General features: G+C 42.9%; 1 protein-coding gene across 1 annotated transcript in view; it reads right to left on the reverse strand.

Annotated features, from left to right (window-relative positions):
- Positions 1–551: 551 nt before the first annotated feature.
- The window catches only part of GPRIN2 (G protein regulated inducer of neurite outgrowth 2), a 50242-nt gene continuing 24484 nt past the window's right edge, over positions 552–26309 (reverse strand). The window contains exon 2 of the mRNA XM_088463070.1: positions 552–2603. Within this exon, the coding sequence (XP_088319196.1) occupies positions 772–2580 (1809 nt within the window). The 5' untranslated portion in view covers positions 2581–2603 and the 3' untranslated portion in view covers positions 552–771. The remainder of the gene's footprint in view (positions 2604–26309) is intronic.

Genomic DNA, 26309 nt, shown 5'->3' on the forward strand with positions numbered 1-26309 from the left:
GGGGATATTGTATTATAAAGGGAATTACTGTGTGTGGCACAATGTATTATACAGGGCATTACTGTGTGCAGCATAATGTGTTATACAGGCTATTACTGCATGTGGCATAATGTGTTATACAGGCCATTACTATGTGTGGCATAATGTGTTATAAAGGGCATTACTGCATGTGGCATAATGTGTTATAAAGGGCATTACTGCATGTGGCATAATGTGTTATAAAGGGCATTACTGTGTGTGGCATAATGTGTTATAAAGTGCATTACTGTGTGTGACATAATGTGTTATACAGGGCATTACTGCATGTGGCATAATGTGTTATAAAGGGCATTACTGTGTAAGACATACTGTGTAAGGCGCATTACTGCACATGGCAATTATTCGCCACGAAGGGAGAGCTTGGGGGAAGCCCAGCACCTTCGTAAGTGCTGGGCATGCCCCACAGTGTGATGAATTGGGGGTGTTCCGCAAGGACACACCCCCTTTCCGGAAGCGCGCGCATAGGAACGCCATCTAAATCAAGTTATTTCTTTTTTTTTTGTGAGGGGGGGAGACGCAACTGGAAACTTTCACCCTGAGCTCCACAATGTCTATCTAGAACCAACCCTGCTCACATTATCTAAACTCTCACCCTATTACATTTGGCCCATTGTGTTAATGTTAATGACATCAGCTGACTTATTTCAAGTAATAGTAGTGTAAGTGTTGCTATGAAAATACAATGTGGGCTTTAAAAGTGATGCCAGTGCTCGAGATTTCCATTCTCTGATGTCACTCCGATGTGGCGTTTGTGCGAACACAACAGTTAGATTGTCTCAGGGATTGCATGACTCTTCTGAGTGACCGCCTCTTCTCTTTAGTTGACTGCTCCATTTCACCTGACAGTTCAGAAGACTGCAAATGCTGTTCTATCTGGATCTCTAAATGCTTCTGAATGGCTAAACCAAGAACCTCAGGATCAACTGCAGCTCCATATACCTCCCATGTCATTCCTTCATGATCCCACCTTACCTCACGTACAGGTGACTGGGGAGGTTGGAGGGCAAATGCTAATGCAATCTCAGGAGACAAGTAAGAGTGGCCTGCTGTCTGTGGATAAGGAGTGGTAGAGATTGCTTTGTTTTCCATGATAATTATAGTTTGTACTTCTGCATCTTTGCAGTTGAGTGGGATTTTACGTTCCTCTGATAAATAGTTCATAGATGTCATGGTCCAAGTGTCTTTCATCTTTACACCTGAATCTGTGCTTTTCAAGTTATCTGGTAAAGTTTCCATGGTTTTAAGTAGTAGATCGGTGTTACCCTGTACTGAAGCATTTTTTGACAAATAATGTCCAACTGAGTCAGGTGGCTGTGGAAAGGCCAGTCGGCCACACTTTATAAGCCTCTTAGCATCCAGTCCAGATTCACTAACGGATGACACTAGTTGTGGAAAAACAAAGTTATCAGAAGGTGCCAGGTGGGAGCAGAGTGGTGACTGAGTGTGCCCTGACACTGGGTTACCAAGAGAGTGCACCAGTGTAGACGAGAACTGCACAGATGGTATCGGTAAGGAATGGCAGTATGCCGCAATGGTGTCATCCACGGTCATCATGGGATCACAGCCCTTACAGCAATGCATGGAACAGCTATTGTGGATAGCCGATGCTGGTGGGAAGAGATTAGTATTTGAGACATTATCACAAGATATAACGCCTGGTACGCTATACATGTGTCCATTATATGGGAAACCATTCCCAGAGTTCCTTGGTCCCAATAGTCCATGTTGGTATGTTCCTGGCACTGCATACACAGTGATGTTGTGCTGAATTGTACTGCTATCCAAATGACCCATTGGAATACTCAGCTCTCTGACTGAAGATGTAATATCGGCTAAGTTGTTTTGAACATTTGATGGAGAGTGACCTATTGCAGAGTCCTGTGTCACATTACTCAAAGAAGAAGCCCCGTCACTGCCAGACTCTGGAAGAATACTATTGATACTACTGGAAGAAGACAAATTTGAATAAATGCCACTGTTTCTGTTATGTCCAGTGACTGAGTTCCTACTACCACAGAAGTAATCCGAATAACTCTTCTGTACTATTACAGGTGTGTCCAGTTTCTCCAAAGTTTCAACTTTACACACTGATGTTTCAGAGTGACCTAGAAATGAAATGTTTCCAGATATATTGCACCTGACAAAGTTGCTTGGCACCTCTTGCTCTGCTGCTCTGGCTAGGGATGAATCAGAAGATCGATAGTGATTCCTGTGCTGAATCCTGTCTTGTACGTAATTCACAGAAAGATGACTGCAGTCTGATTTCTCTCGACATAAATCTGAAGCTGCATCCTGTGTTGGAGACCACTCCGAGCTATGTGAATGCTGAACTCTGTTCTCATTACACTTGGGCACACAGTGAATGCTATTAAGGCTTTTATGTGTTTCTGGTTTCCTCTGTACACTTCCAGGACGACTGCAGGGCAGCGTGGAGGAGCTTCTTGACAGGAAATGGCAGCCAGAGTTAGTCTTTTCATGGCAAATTAAATGTAATGCTCCTTGGCAGGAAGTCACAGACAGGTTATGGCTGCCGCTTGCCATGATGAAATACAGTTACTAAGCACCTGCACAAAAAAAAAAAATAATAATAATAAATGTATGTAAATGCAGAATTTACATTCAGGTTCTTACAATGAAAATCTTTAAAAAATAAACTTATATTAATGTATAAGATGTTATTTTGATAGAAGTCATCAAAGGATAAAAATGGAGCCAAGTAGTAAAAATAGTCTATGGAATAACCTACAAGTATTTGCAGTATTTACGCAAACTTTTGTAATTAAATGAAAGTGTAAGAAAAGATTACTGAAATCAGAACTGAAGTTAAATATAAAAAAGATTAAAGAGATGTTATACTGCAGTCCCTTCCGACACAAGTAATTCAGTATAGTTTACTAAACATATAAAGTTTTTATTACAATAATTACAATACAAATCTTTAATTGAATTGATGATAAATTCTGCCTCAATGAAAACTTCCTTTCTACTATGCCCAAAAATTAGCCAGAACGTGCTTACATTTGTGTGTCAGAAATAATGAAATAAATAATGAAACTAGATAATGGCATTGGATCCCATCATAGTTATATATTATGTTGCAAATTAATAGGAAAACTGACCGCAGCGGCCATTTTTCAGGCGTTTTTACAGTGCGGACACCGGCGCCGACGTGGGACTCCGGAGAGGTAAGTATAATATGGGTGCAAGGAGTGCGGTGCGGGCCCCCCTAGGGTCCCGTGTGCACCGCACACCCTGCACCTATTATAAATATGCCACTGTGTAGTGGGGTGTCTCGCACCACCCCTGTGTCCATAGGCCCCTATTAAAGTCACTTTGCACCCCCCTCCCTGGTTTTTCACCCTCCTCCTCCCCCATCACTAGTGTAATTTTTTATTATTAATTTAGCCCCCTCCCCTCCAGATTTTATCTATCCTTAACCTTAACACTGCCAGAACCAACCCTCCCCCTCTGTCCCCTCATGCAGAGAGCTAGCTACCCCAGCGACTGCTTGCCTCTGCAGCCGCCGAGTATAAACAGGGGGAAGGCAGCGCTGACTTACCTGACGTCTAAGCTCTTTGGAGCCGCTGAGGTATATATGGGGGAGATCAGTGACAAATTTGATTTTAGAGTGAGTGTGGCCAGTCCATAATTAGCACTTATCCAGCTTTAATATGCGTCATACAAAGTGTTTTGTGTGTCATAATTCCAGCATATACAGGACCAGAGATCACAGCAAGACATTAAATGCGGCAGTAGGTCATCCTGCCTGAGCTGAATGTTTTTATTTTAGATGTGGGCACCATTCCAGGGCATCTGAGAAAGTCCTGGAGTCTGGGGGAGCAGCAGAAGAACCTAGCACTGCCCTGGACTTATATGTATATATTGGGCTCTGAAGCAAGGCATCCTTAACAGTGCATGTTTTCCAAATCCCCTAATTGGTGCACAGGTTATTTATTACTGGCTGATGCGTGTTAAAAGATCCACAGGTGGTGCTATTTATTTAATTTATGATACTGAAAAGAACATGCAGCGCTAGTAAAATTCCATTATATTACTATTTCTATTGTGGTCATGGTGTGGGTTGGGGAGAGGGGTTTCCAGGCAGATGGAAACCCCCCCTGCGTTTGCCTATGGGAGATGGGGGAAGCTTCCCCGGCAGCTGCTCTTCTTTGCAGCCGCCGGGAGGGGAGTGCCCTGGGCTGCCCGATCACTGCTTCCACAGTGATCGGGACACACTGAGGGCAGAGCAGCAGGTGCAGAGGGGCCTGGAGGTCCCTCTGAGATTGGCTGCTGCAGGAAGATCATCTTCCCACAGCTTCACAGTGGGCGTTTCTGACTGGTCACATCAGATGGTTAATTAATATATGTTGATATTTCTTATTATTTCCTTTAAAAACAACAATCCCATTCAGGGGCGTTTCTAGAGATGAGGGGGCCCATGTGCAGTGTCCGAGACGGGTCACCTCCTCTCTGTCTGGCGGCCGGTTGCACACTCAGCAGTGCGCGGCCAGTGCCGCACTTATAGACTCTGGGCACTAGAGTTGCCCAGAGTCTATAGCGCATACACAGGTCACCACGGCGGCCATTTTCCCTGTACTGCGCATGCGCAAAATGCACCGTTTTTACAGGCGCAGACACCGGAGCCGACGTGGGACTCCGGAGACGTAAGTTATATGGCTGCAGAGTGTGCGGTGCGGGCCCCCCCTGAACCCAGGGGCCCGTGTGCCCCGCACTCCCTGCACCCATTATAAATATGCACATTGCTCCTCACAGAAAAAAAACAACATTGGCTGGCCACACAGAAAAAATAAAAACCACATTGCTCCCCACAAAAAAACAAATCGCATTCGCACTCACATAAAAGTTACATTTAAAATTGTTTGCCCTTACCTGTCCCTTATTGGCTGGGGGTGCACACAGTGCAGACTTGTGAGCAGCATGCAGATGGGCTGGCGGGCAGTTGGGCAGGCAGTTTTTTGGCTACACGGTGTGCGTGACCTATGATGTCATGCCGCTACATCTACATAGGTCACGACCTGGACGGCCTGAGCCTCCCATAAGAGCTCAGTGGCAGCGCTTCCCGGGTCTGCAGTACAGTAAAGGCAGATCTGACTGGCGGCTCTGACCTCTGACAGGTACACAGTGCACATATAATGGATGTACCAATAGCGCAGGGCCATAACTAGGGTGGTGCGACCAGTGCCACGGCACAGGGCACCACAGGGCAGGGGGCGCTGTTTGGGTCTGTCAATTTTCCTGTTTATTATCATTCTCACTTGTAGCTTCATCTTCTTTTATCCCCAGCATCTCCTGGCCTCCCCTATCTCTTCCCTGCCCCTTCCCTATGAGGCCATGGCCCTTTTTCGGGTGCACTACCTTATGTCCCTATTTAAAAAAGGGGGGGTCGCCAATGCTCTTTATGGCACAGAAAAGGAATACCCAAGTAGGAATAAACAGGCACTGGAATGAGCTGTTTTAATCTAGCAGCTACTATAATATGGGATCGACACTCCCTATACCATAGAAAAAACACCAACACAGATAGTAGCGCTAATGATAAAATTATATAAATGAATGATAAAAATCAATTTGGTACCAATAAAATGAACAATAATTTAATAATTAAAAATGCATGGTATTCACCATATTCACTGGGATATATAGTAAACATATACAATAATAACATACGATCTCACCCACAACCTCAAGTAAGAGTGTCCTAATGGCTACGGACTAGCACATTTTTTTGTCCCAATTGAGCTCCCTGAAGCCAAGCCATCAGCCATAAAGGAGATACATTATATCCGATATTAGTCTGTTGCCCATGGATACTGCAACATTGAGGACCCAGTGATTTGAATATATCAAGGGACATCCCTCTAGCGGACACCAGGAGGACTATGCTGCAGTAATTATCCATATTCTTCATTTGGCAAATCTCATGAGAATCTACCAACTAGTCCGTAACCATTAGGACACTCTTACTTGAGGTTGTGGGTGAGATCGTATGTTATTATTGTATATGTTTACTATATTTCCCAGTGAATATGGTGAATACCATGCATTTTTAATTATTAAATTATTTTTCATTTTATTGGTACCGAATTGATTTTTATCATTCATTTATATAATTTTATCATTAGGGCTACTATCTGTGTTGGTGTTCTTTCTGGCACAGGGCACCAAAAATTCTAGTGACGGCTCTGCAGGAGCGTATCTGGTGTGTGGACAAACGGGAGCACACGCCTGTGTTTGTACAGTACATACAGCAGTGGCAGTGGAGAATGCACACACTGGCACATGTATATACAGTGGTATAGTGGTGGTGGTGCAGTGGAAATAGCAGGGTCATTGGCCTTTGTAATGCCGACACTCACACACTCAGCTATGGAGACTCTCAGAGGCACGTCCTTTTACTATAGAAGACGGAGATGAAGACGTGCGGTATTGCTGCGTATGCACAGTGATGCACAAAGTCTGAGGTCGTGCCTCCAGCAGTCCAGGGTACTAGCAACGGACAAAGGGCCTGATTCAGGCTCTGCTGCGGACCTCCTTCTAAGTGCAGGACTGCTGGGTGATCCTCGTTCTCCCACTGCCACGCTCCCTCTGGGAGGACTGTAAGGCAGTGTACGGGCAGCTCCGATCGTGGGGGGTGGCCTGCAATTGGTGCAGAGACGGAGACAAGGCTGTCTCCGTCTCTGAAAAAAAAATTTGGTCCGTCAGGGGCGGTTTTTGGGTACTCAGAAACCCCGCCTGCGTGCGCTACTGCTCTTCCTCTCATAAATCTGTTTTATCAAAGCAATAAATGTATGTACCTATCCTGTAGGTCATGTGCTTTATGAACAAGAGTAGAAAATTTTATTTCATAGGCAGATTAATATGAAGAGCTGCAGGCACCAGTGGCAAATGCAGGATTTCTAGAGGGGGGTTTCCAAATGCTTGTTTTTAGAGCGAGTGTGGCCAGTCCATGAAGATGGCAGAATTAGCACTTATCCAGCTTAAGGGGTCTATTTACTAAGCAGTGTTAGGAGATAGAGTGAAAAGTGATAAGGAAGTGATAAAGTGCCAGCCAATCAGCTCCCAACTGTAATTTTTCAAACACAGCCTTTGAGATGGCAGTTGGGAGCTGATTGGCTGGCACCTTATCACTTTTCACTCTGTCTCTTATCACTTATTACCCTTAACATGTTACATACAAAGTATAATGTGTTGCATAATTCCAGCATATACAGGACCAGCGATCACAGTAAGCCATTAGATGTGGCAGTAGGTCCATCCTGTCTGAGCAGAATGTTTTTCTTCAGATGTGGGCATCATTCCAGAGCACTGGAGAAAGTTTGGGAGTCTGGGGGAGTGGCAGAAGAACCTAGCACTGCCCTGGACATATATATGTACATATTGGTCTCCTTATGTACTGGATAGTGTATTATTATACAGTATTGATAATTATTGATGGTCTATAGCAGTGCACACCTAACAGTGCATGTTTTCTACATGTCCTAATTGGTGCATCATTTCATTTGTGATACTGAGAAGAACATGCAGCGCTAGTAACATCTATTATATTTTTATTTCTATTATGGTCATGGTGTGTGCTGGGGAGGGGGGTTTCCAGGCAGACGGAAACCCCCCTGTGTTTGCCTATGGCAGGCACAACCACTATTTGACATTAAAAATAATAAATAAAATAAAGGCTGTGTATTATTGAGATTAATAATGTATATGAAATAAATGGAGTGTTTATAATTAACTAAACATGTCCTCCACAAGGACGGAAATAGCGGCAGTGCACCAGTGCAGTGCATCGGGACCTGCTGCAATGAAAGGGCCCATAGCTGGCAGCATTATTAACAGGTCAGACAGGTACTAATAATGAGTCAGACAGTACACTGGCGGCCATGGTGACACTGGCCCTAACAAAGAGAGAGGATGAGGCAATTAGGACAGAGGAGAGAGGGTGCCCTTCCCCTCATGTCACCCACGTCTCCTTCTCTCTGAGGCGGGCCACTGGCTGTTGCCGTCAGCCCTCACAGTCGCTTGTGCCCAGCTGCCGCTCTCCTTCCCGGGCTGATGTACCTACTTTATAGAAGAATGCAACCACTGATGGTCACAACTGTGTGGCATACTGTGTATAAGGGGCACTTCTATGGAGTGGCATAATGTGTAAAAGGGTTACTGTGTGGTATGATGTGTATATGGGGCACTACTACTGTGTGGCATAATATGCATAATGGGCACTACTACAATGGGCCTGATTCATTACCGATTGCAACTGTGATTACGCACACAAACGGACGATTGTTGTGTTCTGTAAATGCATTCCAATGCACGACCGTGAACTAGCTATTGCGATCAGAGGCTATGCGGACCCATCACAGAGTGATTGACAGGAAGTGCCGTTTGTGGGTGGTGACGGGGGGGTTGTCGGGGAAATGCAGGCGTGCCAGTGCATTTGCACACCATTTAGGGGGCGTGCATAAATTATCCACTGCAACGGCATACACAGTGTGACGTCTCATAGCGTGTGTGGCTGTTATCAATTTCTGAGTAAGGTCAGGGCTTGTGCAACTGTGCATGATGCTGCGATGGTACTCGATTGTTTCGCTATTCTGTTAAGTATTACGGATGTGGGCGTCCTTATGTAGTGCTGAGTTTGCATTGTGATCTCAATGTTTTGGCTTGCTATCGCAGTTGAACTGCATACATATGCAATATTGCAATCTATAGTGAATCAGGCCCAATGTGTATAAGGGGCACTACTACTGTGTGGCATAATGTGTATAAGGGGCACTACTACTATATGACAATGTGTATAAGGGGCACTACTACTGTGTGGCATAATGTGTATAAGGGGCACTACTACTATATGACAATGTGTATAAGGGGCTCTACTACTGTGTGACAGTGTGTATAAGGGGCACTACTACTGTGTGGCATAATGTGTATAAGGGGCATTGTGGCATAATGTATATAAGGGACACTACTACTGTGTGGCATAATGTGTATAAGGGACACTACTATGTGGTCTAATGTGAATAGGGTGGACTACTATGTGGCGTAATGTGAATTGGGGGCATTATATTACAGTACATATAATGTAACATTAACTACATGTCCAAAATGTTGCCCTTCAAAATTAAAATGTGCGCTCCTCATTGCTCCGAAGAAAATCCTACAATGAATGTTATTATGTAATTATATACTTATATACAGTATATAAAATCTTTTGAGTGCGTTGCGAGGGGGTTCTAAAGCATATTATTGTACCTGGGCCCACCACTCACTAGTTCTGCCACTGGTCCTCCATGCACCCACTCACTCCCCTGCATCTGGTTGTCAATATAGGTGGGATTCTCTAGCAATCTCTGCGGAGACAAAGTGATATATTTGCACACTTGTTATGTTTGAGCATTACTGCAGTCACTGCCTCAGCACTGACCCTACACTGACTACAATGGCCATGACGGAACTCCTGTGCATGCCTAGTGGCAGCAGTTCCTTTCATGGCCTTTGTAAACCTCGGAGCAGTGTGCAGACTTGAGAGGCGAAACACATTATGTAAAAACTAGAAGAATGTGAGGAGAGGGAACAGGAGTACAGGCATGTGCAAGTGAGTGGATGGAAAGAATAAAAATGTAGTTTAAAGAACATTCTAACAGTTTGTAATAAAATGTGAATAGCATACTGTATTGAAGAAAACAATGTAAACCAATATTACTTCTAAGTACACCTTCACTCATAACAATAAAGCTTTATGTTTTATTTTTCTTTTATTGCTCAGATATTGCTTATTTTGTTGACTTGCTAAGTAATTCTAATCCTTTGCAACATTATATAGAACATAGGAGCTGATTCAGAGCCGCTCGCTAGATGCGATCGCTCGCACAATGTGTATGCAAATTGCGTAGGCAGTGCGATCGCACAGCAATGCATTAGCATGCCCAGTATTTCTTAGAGAGTGATTACATAGTGGACCTCATTCAAACTCGGTCGCAAGCGATGTTTCGGTCCTGCGCACGTGCAGCAGCCGCACTGCGCGTGCGCAAGCTCCGAGTGAGAGAGACACTCTCTCGCTCTGAAGCTCACTACAAAAGGGCCAGCTGTCGATGCGGGGGGCGGTGGCTACACAAACGGAGGCGTTCCTCATGGAACGCTTGCCGTTTTGTGGGCGGCCGCACTGACAGTGATGTCAGTGGGGAGTTTCCTGCTCGATCACAGCAGGAAGTTCCCTGGGGCTTGCGGTTGCAGAGATCGAACTTTAGGGTCTCGTCGCAAACCCCGATGGTCTTGACCATCGCGACCTTCACCCTGGTCGGTCGCTGAGCTGTGGGTGGTAACCCACAGCTTAGCTAGCAACCAGGAGGCCGCACTAAAAAAAAAGAAGCGGCTGCCCTCATTCAGAGAGAGCGATCGCTTCTAGCGACCGCCTCTGAATGAGGGCCAGTCACCCACCAGCCTGTCTTAAGACGCCCACTTGTGCACGTCATGTCCAGGAAGTGTACGCAACCATCAGTACATCGGGTAACATGGGATGCGATCACAGCGCTTGATGTTGACCATTCCCTGCCGCAAGCACTTCAGTGTAAAAACAGGCCAGGTGACGTGTACTATGATGCTGTCTTTTAATTATGCACACCTCTAAAACGCCGTTGAGACACCCAGGTACGCCAGCGTTTGCACCTCCACTCCTCTGTTTTTAATGGCCAGCCCCTGTTACCACCTACAAATGGCTTCTCCTGTCACTCACTCTGCTGGGCTGTCTATGCGCAGCGAGCGAATGCATTGTGAACTTTCGCTAAGGTATGCGCAAGCGCACAATGCATGCACAATGCATACCATCGGCAGCAGTGAGCTCCATAGTTATTCACCAACAGCATTACATGCGTCTAACAAATGATGAAAGTGGAATAGTGCGAGCGGGATCCTGCTTCAGATTATTTTGTAGAATGTCCTTCTATACTGCCTTGAAAGGCAATTCAAGGCAGTATAGAAGGACATTCTGCAAAATAAAAAAATCAATTGTGTATATCTGTCAACAGCATTTTTCCTTAAGTATTGCCAGACTAACCAAACCACATCACACATCAATATCAACTGACCATTGTCGTCTTGCACCTAATCTTATATATAAAATTCATTGGTCTGTTTGTTTGTCCGGTTCTGCATTCCGACACCCCTGCACCAATTTGGAGGAAACCAATGCGAGGTGGTCGATTTGGATCCTGGCCAGGATATAGGGGGGTAAGGGTCCCGATCAGACCTCCCATTGGTGTACACTGGACAGAACTTTGACCCGGGATGCTGGGCAGAACTTTGACCTGGGAAGCCTATTCAGCACCTTCCACTGGATGGATTTGGACGACATTACATAATAAAAACTTAAAAACTTGAAGATTTAAACCTGGGTACTTCAGCTAGTCCAGCTTGCTTGGCTTGCTTGACCAGCCCGATCAGTGGAAACTGGGAGCAGTAAGATCTTCGGGTGAGAAGCATATTCCCCGTACCAATTGATTACAACACCGCTATACCCAGTAGGGGCTGTTAGTCATTAATACATGGACTATAAGGGGAGGTCGGAGTGGCACCGCTGTAACAGTTTAACCTGCCATTATATAAAGGATTTCCATTTGCACTTATTTCCAATAGTTGGTTTATGCAAGGTGGAATTCAGTGTTATATGAAAAATTGCAAGAAGCTCATAAAAGGACCTTAATACATTTCATCTTAAGGATATCTCCATATCGGGACTACCCATTTTTGTAGGCGGATTCATTTTTCATATTCACTTATCTGGTGTTATATTACTGAATATGCATACTTAGTATGTTTTTTTTAAATAGTTTTTTTGTGTACTATGTGTTTTTTAATGCAATTTATATATATTGTATATAATTAAAAGTCAAACCTATTGCACTCTTTGTTGCTTGAAACTATTTTTGGTATATTGGATTTAGAGTACTACAGAGGTACTCAGTAGGAGCAGCAAGTAATTGAATTGACTACCTTAAAGTTAATCATTGTTGCATATTTTTATATGTTTTTTAGTGCCTGAATTTAATTTTTGGTTTATTTGTCATTTTTAAATTTTAATTTACATCAATGGAATTTTCAGTATGTGCACTACATGTAGAACCCCTTTTAAAATGGATGGCCAATTTCAGAGGGCCAGCATAAATAAATAAATAAATAAAAGGGCAGGATGCACCCATAAATCTTCTGTTAGACTTAATGCTAGAAAGCTTGTACAACTACGACAGTGTGCCTAGCTCCAAACACTACCTGTCCTGGGCTGTGGGGTTCATATACAGTCAGGTGCATAAATATTGGGACATTGACAGAATTTTCATATTTTGGCCTCTATTCACCACCACAATGGCTTTGAAATGAAACAGACAAGATGTGCTTTAACTGCAGACTTTCAGATTTAATTTGAGGGTAATTACATCCAAATCAGGTGAACTGTGTAGGAATTACAACAGTTTCTATATGTGCCTCCCACTTTTTAAGGGGAAAAAAGTAATGGGACAAACTAAACAATCCTAAATCTAACTTTCACTTTTTAATACTTTGTTGCAAATCCTTTGCAGGCAATTACAGCCTGAAGTCTGGAACGCATAGACATCACCAGATGCTGGGTTTCATCCCTGGTGATGCTCTGCCAGACCTCTACTGCAAATGTATTCAGTTCCTGCTTGTTCTTGGGGCATTTTCCCTTCAGTTTTGTCTTCATCAAGTGAAATGCATGCTCAATCGGATTCAGGTCAGGAGATTGACTTGGCCATTGCATAACATTCCACTTTTTAGCCTTAAAAAACTCTTTGGTTGCTTTTGCAGTATGCTTCAGGTCATTGTCCATCTGCACTGTGAAGCACCGTCCAATGAGTTCTGAAGCATTTGACTGAATATGAGCATGTAATAATGCCCGAAACACTTCAGAATTAATTCTGCTGCTTTGGTCAGCAGTCACATCATCAATAAATACAAGGGAACCAGTTCCATTGGCAGCCATACATGCCCACGCCATGACACTACCACCACCATGCTTCACTGATGAGGTGGTATATTTTGGATCATGAGCAGTTCCTTTCCTTCTCCATACTCTTCTCTTCCCATCACTCTGGTACAAGTTGATCTTTGTCTCATCTGTCCATAGGATGTTGTTCCAGAACTGTAATGGCTTTTTTAGATGTTGTTTGGCAAACTCTAATCTGGTCTTCCTGTTTTTGTGGCTCACCAATGGTTTACATCTTGAGGTGAACCCTCTATATTCACTCTTGTGAAGTCTTCTCTTGACTGTTGACTTTGACACCTATACACCTACCTCCTGGAGAGTGTTCTTGATTTGGCCAACTGTTGTGAAGGGGTTTTTCTTCACCAGGGAAATAATTCTTCTGTCATCCACCACAGTTGTTTTCCGTGGTCTTCCGGGTCTTTTGGTGTTGCTGAGCTCTCCGATGCGTTCTTTCTTTTTAAGAATGTTCCAAACAGTTGATTTGGCCACACCTAATGTTTTTGCTATCTCTCTGATGGGTTTGTTTTGATTTTTCATCCTAATGATGTCTAGCTTCACTGATAGTGACAGCTCTTTGGATCTCATATTGAGAGTCGACAGCAACTGATTCCAAATGCAAATGTCACACCTAGAATCAACTCCAGACCTTTTACCTGCTTAATTGATAATGAAATAACGAGGGACTAGCCCACACTTGTCCATGAAATAGCTTTTGAGTTTATAGTCCCATTACTTTTGGCCCCTTAAAAAGTGGGAGGCACATATAGAAATCGTTGTAATTCCTACACCGTTCACCTGATTTGGATGTAATTACCCTCAAATTAAATCTGAAAGTCTGCAGTTAAAGCACATCTTGTTTGTTTCATTTCAAAGCCATTGTGGTGGTGAATAGAGGCCAAAATATGAAAATTCTGTCAATGTCCCAATATTTATGCACCTGACTGTAACAAGTAAGATTGGGATCCACAAATGCAGAGTTCCAACAAATTTCCCCAGCACTGTACTTTCAATGATATTACTCAGATTCTTGAAACCCTGTTCCAGAAGAGTTTACTATTGAATTCTCTAACACAGGCATACACAAGAGTCAAGTCAGAAGCCAGTTACCTTACCAGTATGTGTTTAGGATATTGGAGGAAACTGGGTCATCTGTAGCAAATTAAGTGTAAAATATACAGATGTAAGTAGCTGCCGCTATGTTCCCTGTGAAGTCTAACGATAGACCCAGAATGCAGCCAGGAACAGCAGGAGCTTTCAACAAGGCCTCTCAAAAGGATAAATTGTATTGTGAAGTGGTTCCGGCGCTTCCTGTGATCTAATTAAAATCTTTTCTTTTTGGTATTTTTCTCCAAAAAATGTCTGAAAAATAAAAAGAAAATATATAGTGTAAAACCGTAACAATGTTTTAGAAATCGTGAAAGGTTGATATAAACTCACCCTTCAGAAGTAAGTTGTAGATGTTGGACACAATTTTCGCCGTGGTCCTGCGGTGGTTGCAGAATGCAACGTTGGCCTTTAAGGTGAGGTCTTCAATTCATCCCACACATAGTGTTGTAAATGGGGAAATGAATACAGCAAGCCTCCACGGTACGGATCAATTTACCCAATCCAAGATTTTACACAATATGCAGTGTACTCACCTTAAATGGGATATATTATACACCTTGGACATTCCTTTTCTCATCCCGATGTCCGTTGGTATATTACTATGGGTCCTTATACCCAGTCCAAAAATAATTGTGGATATAGACTAATTCTCTTAGAAAACAGTAATTTATTTTTTAATCTGTATATGATAAAAAGGTCTTAGCGGGGGATTCTAATAATCAATGATGTATTTGATCCGGGGGGTGAAATACTATCATTTGCCAATATTAGAAATAACTTTGATGTCTCAAATAGATGTTTCTATATGAATCTCCAATTACGACATTATATTTCTAGCTTACCTAAAGCTTATTTAACCTCAGATAGATCTGACCCACTGGTTTCACTTTTAGCACTGATAAAGTCCCGTCCCTACCATACCAAACTGTTAAATGATATGTTGAATAAGAATGGCTCAGACGAAGCCTGGAACTCTTTATATATTAGCTGGTCTAGGGACATTCCGTTTTTTCCGGAACCTAGCAAATTTCTCTTACATTTTGATTCTACAATGAAGTACTTACTTATGGCAATGCTCCAGGAAGTACACTATGAAGTACTGAATAGAGCATATATTTCACATCATCAGAGGAAATATATGGTCCCTAATGAGACAGGCCAATGCCTAAAATGTCACCATGACTCAGCTTCCTCCTATCATAATTTTTGGGAGTGTGGGAAGATTCGCCGATTCTGGAATAAGATAATGGTTTTTATTAATAATATTTTTTCCTTACACTTACGCCCAGATCCTTTAGCGATCCTATGTCTTATTTACACTAATTGGGCCCGAACCAAAGATCTATTAATCCATTACTTTCTATTATTTTAACCACTGCCAAAAAAGTCATTTTAATACAATGGACCAGTAAGACCCCACCCTTTATCTCTGCGGTTCAACATTTATTACTTAAAAATCTATATTTTGACAGAAGGGCTTCATTTCCAGATGTCGAGAAGGGAGTTGTGAGATTTTATAAGAGATGGGGTCCATACATCGAACATCTGCAACCACAGTCTCAAACCCAAATATTACAGGTGTTTGAAAATACGAGCTGGTATTTACTGAGACAGTTGATTTAGATATTAAGGGTATAATTCTATTACTTTCTCCATAAGCTAACAATACACATACTATAATTGTATCTATGATGATATGAGGATATGGCTGACGGATACAGAGAGTTAGGAGCCTGATTGCATTCACAATAAAGAAGTCGTGAGGTTCAAATAACAACTTCTTCTTGTGAGTTTCCCCTCCCACCCTACCTATCGTGTTTTCCTACTTGTATCCTGCATACCTCCATTATTAATATTTGTAACTATTGGATTATTATAAAAATAAAGTATGATGGAGATTTTATTTGATCTATCTTTTCTCTGTAGAGCAGTGGCTCTTTTTCTTTTTTCTTTTCCTACTACATGAATGGGAAAAAGTCAGAGCAGGTTTTTGAGTACAGATCTTCATATGTTTTTAAATCAATATTAAATCCCATTGTATGTTATTGCTGTAAGTGCCTTTATTGCTGTTTAAGGAAATGGTTGTCTGGCCATATTTTGTACAATTTCTATATTATCCATCTATGGCAAGTTATTATTGCAAAGTTTATTTGTAATTAATACAAAATGTCCAATCTTTGTATGTGATTATTACAAAATTTCAATAAAAAGATTTAACAAAAAAAGGTCTTAGCAGTATGTAGTTAATTTCACCAGACCTCAAAAAACACATAACAATTTCTGTTTAAATGAAAATTTTAAATATATAAAAATGCAAAACTCTAAAAATAAATAAATAAAGCAAAGATAATTCCAAATATTAAAAGCAGAAAAGGGTATGAGTGGAGGATTCTAATAATGAATACCTAGCTATACAGATTAAGAAATAAATTACTGTTTTATAAAGAAATTAGTCTATATCCACAATTATTTTTGGACTGGGTATAAGGACCCATAATAATATACCGACGGACATCGGGATGAGAAAATGAATGTGCAAGGCGTATAATATATCCCATTCAAGATGAGAACACTGCATATTGTGTGAAATCTTGGAATGGGTAAATTGATCTGTACCATTTAGGCTTGTTGTATTTATTTCCCCATTTACAACACTACGTGTGGGAGGAATTGAAGACCTCACCTTAAAGGCCAACATTGCATTCTGCAACCACTGCAGGACCACGATGAAAATTGGGTCCAACGTCTACAACTTACTTCTAAAGGGTGAGTTTATATCAGCCTTTCACGATTTATAAAACATTGTTACAGTTATAGACTATATATTTTCTTTTTCATATATTTTTTGGAGAAAAATACCAAAAAGAAAAGATTTTCATTAGATCACAGGAACTGCCAGAACCACTTCACAATACAATTAAGTGTAAAATATGCAAACTCCATACAGATAGCAAACTGGTTAGAATCAAACTTAAAGTCCCAGTGCTCTGAGGCATCCAGTGGCGGAACTAGTGAGCGGTGTGCCCTGGTGCAACAATATGCTTAAGAAGTTTTTGTGTGTGCTGTAGAGGCTCACTCGCAAAGTGGTTGTGGTCTTGTGCAGAATAGGGTGTGGCCTCACAGCACACAGGGTATCAGTAGCTTCATGTAATGCAGAGTGTCACAGTATTGGCCATATAATATAGCGAGCATTGCTGTGACGACTATATAATACAGAGAACATCGCCGTCACTACCATTTAATACAATAACTATTGACCGCCAAATAATGCAGAGAACATTGAAGTGAATACCATATAATGCAGAGAGTGTCATGGTAATCACCATGTAACACACAGACCATCAGTGCCCGCCATATAATGCAGAAAGCATTGCAGTGACCGCCAGATAATGCAGAGACCACTAGTGACCCATGTATAAGCTATACACCTCTCACACACATGCACATAAAACTAATACACCCTTCCCACACACACTACATGAATACACCACACCCACCACAGACAGAATTAAAACACACCAATGCCTCCCCCCCAAAAAAAACAAATACACTCCTACCCATTGCATAAATATACCACCCCCTAGATAACACTAAAACATTTTCACACTTCCACTGGCACTTACCTGTCCAGAAGGAGGATCTGTGTGGTTCCTGTTAAGCTCCAAGGTACAGCAAAGGAGAGACAGGGAGAGGAAGGGACAGGAACTCAGGGTTAGGGGGCGGGGTCTTGGGCAGGGATAGGAGGGTGTAGAGAAATTGACAGAGGAGAGGAGGGGTCAGGGACTCAGGGTTAGGGGTTGGGGTCTCAGGGATAGGAGGGTGAAGTACGTTAGACAGAGGGGAGGAGGGGTGGGGATTCCAGTGAAGGAGCAGAGGGAGATGGAGTATGCAGACAAATAGTCACTTTAGTCTAGAGGGACCGGTAGAGGATACAAAGGGGGGCCCCCTCCTCTCCTCTGGCCACCCCGCCTCCTCCTTCGTTATGGACCACGGCTGACCACAGCATACTGTAATGAGTCAGTTTGACTCATTATAAGTACTGTACTGCTCTCTGATAACACCGCCAGGTGCGGGCCCCTTGATTGCCGTGGGCCCCACTGCAAAGCATTGTCTGCACCGCTGGTAGTTTTGCCCATATAGGCATCAATGTTGTCCACTGTCTCACCTTGAGCAGAAGATGGCTCCTATAATGGATACTCAATACTGGCATTTAATAATAATCTGTCCACATTGCTGTCTAATACTGTATGTTTGTGCTAGGAAACATTAGCAAATAAAAAATTAAGATTACTCCAAGGACGTGTTTGTAGGGGACGCAAGTTACACATTGGCCGAAGGGATCCCTCTTCACAACTATGACCTCCTTCCCTTAGGGGAAGGAGCAGGGCTATGGGAACTAACACCATACCTACACAATGAATAGCCCCATTACTCCAATGTGTGTTATAGACATGGAAATTAAGATTTCTACATCTATAATTGAATGATGAATACACCCCTAAATGTGTCACTGGTATAAAAGAGCAAATGTGCTTACACAACAGCATTATCTGCATTAGGTTCAGTGGAAGGAACAAAATAGGTAGCCATCTCCTTTAGGAGACCTACAGTAGTAAACCAGAATGCAGTTCCAAAGATACAAGTGAATGTGTTAAAATATACAAGTCTTGCTGTCTTTGGGGATGGTAAAAGGGATAATGAGAATGTACATGTTGATGGTATTGGCACTGAAGCTGTCCCTGAGGAAATTGTGAAGTGCAAATTGTAAGTTCTCAACCATCACTTAGGGCTCAATCCAATTAGGTGCGAGTTTCCTCACGGCGCAAGTAAGTGTTGCTCTATGCCGCACTTACAGTAGCTATGGACTTGCAGATTTTGTTCACAGCCCCATAGGACTAAGTACAAAAATGTGTGAGTCCAGGGTGAGACCGGGCTGCAAGGGGGTTGAATTGTTGTGCAGTTGCCAGTGTTTCTATGCTATTGTAATGACAACTCGCCAACCTTCACGGCTAATTGGATTGGCCCCTTAATGTTTATAATGATTCCATGACAAAATTCCAAACCAGCCACTGCTATGGCCACCAACCATCACTGCTGGAAGCATTTGATAGAGTACAGCAGAATGCATCCTGGAGCACTCACCCTAACCACGCACTTAACAAATATTTTTTGCAGATTCAGTGTCATTGTGGGAATTTATTGCTTGTGCAGGACTGGGATTGCATTAATTATAAACTAAACCTGTACACGCTTTATATTGTGACACTGCAAAAAAAACTAAAATAATGACTATTAGACACCCTTTATGGTTTTCCTGCTGCCTATTGCTTTTAAAGAAATTGCAGATGGCTGATAAGTGAGTGGGAGAAAACAGAGCTGGCATCTAGAAAATCATAGGCAGAATTTTTTTACACACATTATTGGGCCAAAATTCATGCAACCTGCTGTTATCTGAATTTCTGCAGTTCATGCCACTCTAAAGCTGGCCACACATCTACAGATTATCTGTCCAACCAGCCAACTTGTTGATTGGTTGGAATGAAAATCTGGTAAGGAATGCAATCAGTAATTTGCTCCCAAACGCTGGAAAATGGACCAAAACTACTGTTTGAACAAATAGTTTTGATCAAACATTTAACAAACTTGTCTGACGACCATTTTCATGTGTTTTCTGGAATTTAGGGAGCAAATTGCTGATCATCAGTTACTCCCATACGTTACCAGATTTTCATTCCAACCAATCAACAAGTTGGCTGGTTGGATGTAAGTTGGTCTAGTGTGTGGCCAGCTTTAGAGAGTGTGTGTAACATGCCTGTGCTGTGTGCTCCTGATATTTATTCAGAACTCTGTTTAATAAGAGGAGCTCCAAAAGATAGCTAACTTTCTGTGAATCAATTAGAGTAAGAAAGGACTTATATTTTCACATCACCAATGATATCTAGTACACGCAAGACTGAGCAACAGCACTAAACCAATTCGCAGGGCAATGGAAAGTCGCTCTGTCCCATTGCCATGTCCTTCTTGCTAGCCAACTGAGAAGAGTTATCTAAAAATACTAACACCTAAAAATTATAAATTTCCAGAATTCATCATTTCTAGGTATTTTGTGATTAATTGGAAACTTAGGGCCTGATTCAGACCCACTCGCAAGCGGCTGTCCACTCGCAAGTGGGTCGATGGTGTGCACTGCGCATGCGCACGACGGAGGGAGCTCCGTCGTGCGCATGCGCGAGACACGACGAGCGAAGGACTTTCCTTCGCTCGTTGTGTCTGATCAAAGGGGGCGTGCTGTCGATGTTGATTGACAGCACGCCCCCTTTGGTGGGCGTGCCGGGAGCGTGCCTGCCAGACGGAGGCGTTCCCAAGGGAACGCCTACCGTCAGAAGCCGGCCCCACTGACATCACTAGTGCAGGGTTGCCTACCTTTAACTTTCTCTTCCCGGGAGAAGCCCGGGTAAGAGATGCAGCAGGGGGCCGACGGGGGCGGAGCTTGACGATTCGCGTCATTAAGCCCCGCCCCCTTGCTGTAAAATTGTCGCGATTGGGCACAATTTACATAGGGGGCGGGGCCAAATACTGTGATTCATGCGGAATCACAGATTAAGCCCCGCCCCCTTCACGGAGACCCGCGATTGCCGCGGGTATTCTCCTAATTCTGCCCACTTCACTAGGAAGTGGGCAGAATGCGGGAGAAATGCCTACCCTCCTTGGGTGCGGGGGGTTACCCGAAAAATCGGGAGCCTCCCGCGAAAACCGGGAGGGTAGGCATGTATGCATTAGTGATGTCAGTGGGAGTGATTTTGGCTCTGATAGAGCCAAAATCGCTCCTGGCCTTGCGGTTGAGAAACTCAACCGCAGGCTTCTGCTCGCACTGGCGATGGTCGCGATGGTCAAGACCATCGCGACCATCATCCTGCACGCTCGTATAGGCTGTGGGTGGTGACTCACAGCTATACGAGCGTCCAGGAGGACGCTCCATATTTATGGAGGTGGGCCCTGATTCAGAGCGAGCGCTCTGGTCAGAGCGTCCGGCTCTGAATCAGGGCCTTAATGCAGAAAGCTATAGATCTAAAGATTAATATAACTTTAAAGTCTCATTAACAGTGGTATAGTTTTGTTTTTGGTCTAGTAATAAGCACTTGACACCTTCTTATATAATTGTAAGGAGACCATGATAATAAATTTGTACTTCATAAATACCAGTAAAGAAGCTTCATATGCTACAGAAAACCTAATTTCTACAAATTCTGTAGTGGTTATCAGGGAGATGATACAGCGATCCATCCAACAAGGCAAAATGTATAAAGCCAAGTTTATAATAATAAACCATATTTCCGAACCTTCATGATACACCAAGTAAAGCTAAAATAAAGTTTTTCTATCAAAATCTGAGTCATTAAGTACATTCTATATTTTGTTTGCATTCATTGAGTTATCAAAACCGTTACTGGTCAAGCCATTTTTATAGGAATTATCCACTTTGGGACTTTTGGATCTTCTCCCTTAGGACCCTTACCACCATCCAACAATGCTAATAGTTGCTATGTAGCTGGCAAGCCTGGACTTATGAAAGGTCACAGTGACCCAGGGGGTGCCAGGCCATGTATTTATGTTATACCAATGAGAGGTAAAACTTATGGTGAGGAAAAATAAAGTGACCTAGGGTTACTATAAATGTAAATCGAGGCATTGCTGCTGGGTGGGAAATTCAAATTTACTAGGCACATATGCAACACAGACAAATTACAGAGGTGCCACAGACACTGCACAACCCAGTCCTAGGTATACTCGATGTGCGGTTAGGTTCTCCAGAAATCCTAATCCATCCAAAAATTTCGGAAATCCGGACAGATCTGTGTCGTGGTTCTGGTCTCCTGAGGAGATCCGAACAGATCCAAGTCGCAGTACTGATCTTCCTACGGCTCAGAAGTTGGATTTTAAATCCTAATTTCAGGTTTTCAAATGGAAAAATTACCAGATTTTTGCTGTTTTTAAATACTTTTTATAAATTTTTGTAAAAAAAAAAAAAAAGAAGAAAAACCATCCAGATCCAAAACCAAAACACTTAAGAGCATGGTTGCCAACTTTCTGGCTGCCCCTTCCGGGAGGGAGCAGCCAGATCGACAGGGCAGGAGGACGTGCCCGGGCACATGGGGGTGTGGCCATTTGTGGGTGGTGTGGGGCGGGACCATGTGATTGCGTAATTTTGGCCCTGCCCCCATTCCACAATGCCAATATTACAGGCATTGTGAAGCAGGGGGTGGGGCAAAAATTGCACGATTCATAGTGAATTGCGACACCGCACCCCCCCCCCCTGCTGCGGGGGTTTCACAGGTAGTTGCAGGGGTGTCAGCGGCTGCCAGGAGGCCTGCCTGCCTTTCCGGCCGGGAGCGGCACCCAATTTTTGGGAGGCTCCCGGCTGAGTTGGGAGGGTGGGCAAGTTTGCTTAAGAGTGGTTTTACAAAACCAAAATTACAAAGATGAATCCAGATCCAAATACAAAACACAGGGGTCAGTGTACATCTCTACTTGTATTCATATGAGCAGTTTGACTGGAGATGGACAGGCAGCTTAGTACAATTTCCGATGTAGGTTCCATAGAAGAGCTACATTGGAAGGAGGCATTGTAACTTGGGGTGGGTGGTTTTTTTTAATCAAAAGTGGTTACCTATAGTGTAGACTAAGATCCACATGGAGATATTTAATACAATTTAGTTAGGCTTTTGATTTATGAGATTAGGCTGCTTAAAGAGGCCACACAGAACTTTATTACTCACTGGCACAACAATATAGGATTGAAAATAACAGCCTTGTAGTAATATCAGATCTTGTAAGAAATATATATTAAAAAAAAAACTAATCCTCAAATCACTATATAATAATAATGCAATCTACTTATATAATACAAAGTTACATTTACAGAGCAAAAAAGGCTTACACTAAACACTGGGTTAGAAATGATTTCCTTTATAATCTTTAAAATGAAAAATGAAACAATTCTATCAATGTTATACTGCCAAATGTTCTGCATCTGATGAAATGATCAAACCTCGCAAGGGAGGGGATGAATGTGTGCCTTATAAAATTAATTTCCATGACTTCTGCATTATATTGTCTCACACCTGTAACTTTTGTTATTCTATGTTCCAATTTACTGCTGTGTGACATGTTATTCTCTTGTTGACATGTAAAACTCTAAATAAAGAATATACAGCAAAAAACTACTGTGACACAGTCGGGATAGGGGTCCCTCTCCTTTCCTGGGGTAGATGACTCCCTCTTTACACACACAGCAGCCGTAGAAATGGGATACAAGTCAGGGGTTCTCGTACAAACTGGTCGGTGCCAGTCTTTATTGTGCCAAATGAATATAAACATAAACAAAACATAAACATAAGTCCTAAACCGGCTGGGCACTAGCTACACAGCAGATTCCCTCTCTATAATAATGGTAAGGCCTACTGCCCTCACTATCAACAAAACACGTGCACAGTACCTACAAGGATTATCACCAAGTGTCTCTGGCTAGTCTGCCTGCTCTCCCAGGTGTGAGACACTCAGCCACAAACAAACCATGCTTATATTAGCCATTTCCAGCTGTAAGCCCTAATGAGCCTGCTATCAGGCTGAAAGGCCCAAAACCTGGAGTGGCCTGTGAATGGAGCCCTCCCTCTCCTCACATCCACACCCCCAGGACCAAAACCGGCATTTCCAAAAGCTGATACTCTGGTCTGCTTACAAAACAGACTTCTTCTGGGGGTTTTTAGTACACATAGATCAAAAACCTAGGACAAATGTACCTGCCATTGACCACTATACCAGTGCTTCTATCACATATCCCCCCCCTTTGTTTCGACCTGTGGGGCGGAACAACCGCAGCCCCCAAACAATGGACACGTGACAAAGCATCTGCATTGGCCAGCTGGCTTCCCGGGCTGTGTTCGACCATAAATTTAAAGGTTTGTAATGCCAAGAACCATCTCGTTATTCTTGCATTACTGTCCTTGTTTTCTGACATCCACTTTAGAGGGCCATGGTCAGTGATCAATCTGAACTTTCTTCCCACCAAGTAGTACCTGAGAGTCTCTAACGCCTACTTTATGGCCAATGCTTCTTTCTGGACCGTACCATAGTTCCTTTCAAGTATATTTAATTTCCAGCTTAAGAAGAAAATCGGGTGTTCTTCACCCTCTTTGCTTTGGGACAGGACCGCTCCGATGCCTACATCTGATGCATTGGTGTAGGGGTCATCAGAACTGGTTGGGTACATAACACTATATTTAACTCCTAGAAAGCCTTCTCTGCTTCAGGACCCCATTCCACCATGACTTTCTGTTTGCCTTTGGTAAGGTCCGTCAGTGGGACTGCAATGGTGGCAAAATTGGGTATAAGCCTCCTATAATACCCAGTGATCCCTAAGAAGGCTCTCACCTGCTTTTTATTCAGGGGTCGTGGCCAGTTTTGGATTGCCTCAATCTTATTGAGCTGTGGCTTTATCAAACCTCTGCCAATAGTGCACCCAAGATATTTTACTTCTTTCATCCCCAGACAACACTTTTTTGGGTTGGTTGTCAAACCTGCCTTATAGATGGAGTCCAACACAGCTTGTACTCTGGGTAAGTGAGACTGCCAATCAGGACTATGAATGACCACATCATCCAGATAAGCAGCAGCATACTGTTTATGGAGCCTTAGAATCCTATCTATTATTCTTTGAAAGGTAGCAGGTGCCCCAAATAGCCCAAAGGGCAACATTTTATATTGAAACAACCCCTCTGGTGCAGAAAAAGCTGTCTTTTCTTTGGCGTTCTCAGTTACGACACTTGCCAATACCCTTTGGTTAAATCAAGAGTAGTTAAATATCTGGCTGTCCCCAGCCTTTCAATTAGTTCGTCCACCCTAGGCATAGGGTAGGCATCAAACTTTGACACACTGTTCAATTTCCAGAAGTCATTGCAGAATCGCACACTCCCGTCGGGTTTTGGAATGAGCACAATGGGATTTGACCACTCACTATGTGATTCTTCAATTACACCCAACTCTACCATTTTTTTTAATTTCCTTCGACACTGATTCTCTTTGGGCTTCTGGTAACCTATAGGGCTTTAGGTTAACCTTAACCCCTGGGTCAGTGATTATGTCAGGTTTGATGACCGTGGTTTTCCCTGGTAGGTCAGAAAACAGCACCCTATTTCTGATCAGAAATTCCTTAACTTCCTGCTGTTGAGTAGCTGACAGGGTTTTTGCCACTGTCACTTCGGGTACCACGGGCCCTGGGTTTACTGGAGGGGCTCGGATGGCTGACAGTTCTGCTCTATCCTTCCAGGGTTTTATAAGATTTACATAGTATATCTGTTCTGGCTTTCTTTTCCCCGGCTGGAAAAAACTTTATAATTGACCTGCCCCACTTTTTCTAAGATTTCAAAGGGTCCTTGCCATTTAGCCAAAAGTTTACTTTCTACTGTGGGAACCAACACCAACACTCTGTCCCCAGGAGCAAAGTTGTGTAAGTGAGCATTGCGGTTGTATACCCTCTGCTGTGCCTGTTCCAAGTGCTCTCTTACTATTGGTACCACAGCAGCAATTCTTTCTTGCATTTGAGAAACATGCTCAATAACTGTTTTATACGGACTGGATTGCCCCTCCCATGTCTCTTTCGCAAGTAACCCCCTTGGATGTCTCCCGTACAATAAATCAAAAGGGGAAAACCCTGTGGAGGATTTGGAAACCTCTCTTATGGCCAACAGCAAATAAGGTAACAAGTAATCCCAATCTCTACCATCTTTGTCCACTACTTTCCTTAGCATGTGTTTTAAAGTTTTATTAAACCTGTCCACTAACCCATCGGTCTGGGGATGGTACACAGAGGTTCTTAATTGGTCAATTTTAAACAGGCGGCATAACTCCTTCATGATTTTTGACATAAATGGGGTACCTTGGTCAGTCAGGATCTCCTTAGGTATTCCCAACCTGCTAAAGATATGGACTAATTCTCTAGCAATGGTCTTGGTTGACGTATTGCGTAACGGTATCGCTTCTGGGTACCTGGTAGAGTAATCCATTATCACCAGAATATTTTGATGGCCCTGGGCAGATTTCATTAAAGGCCCAACCAAATCCATAGTTATTCTTTCAAACAGAACCTCAATAA

This window comes from Taudactylus pleione, unplaced genomic scaffold (genome assembly GCF_031769625.1).
Source record: "Taudactylus pleione unplaced genomic scaffold, aTauple2 ptg001314l, whole genome shotgun sequence".
NCBI classification, from domain to species: Eukaryota; Metazoa; Chordata; class Amphibia; order Anura; family Myobatrachidae; genus Taudactylus; species Taudactylus pleione.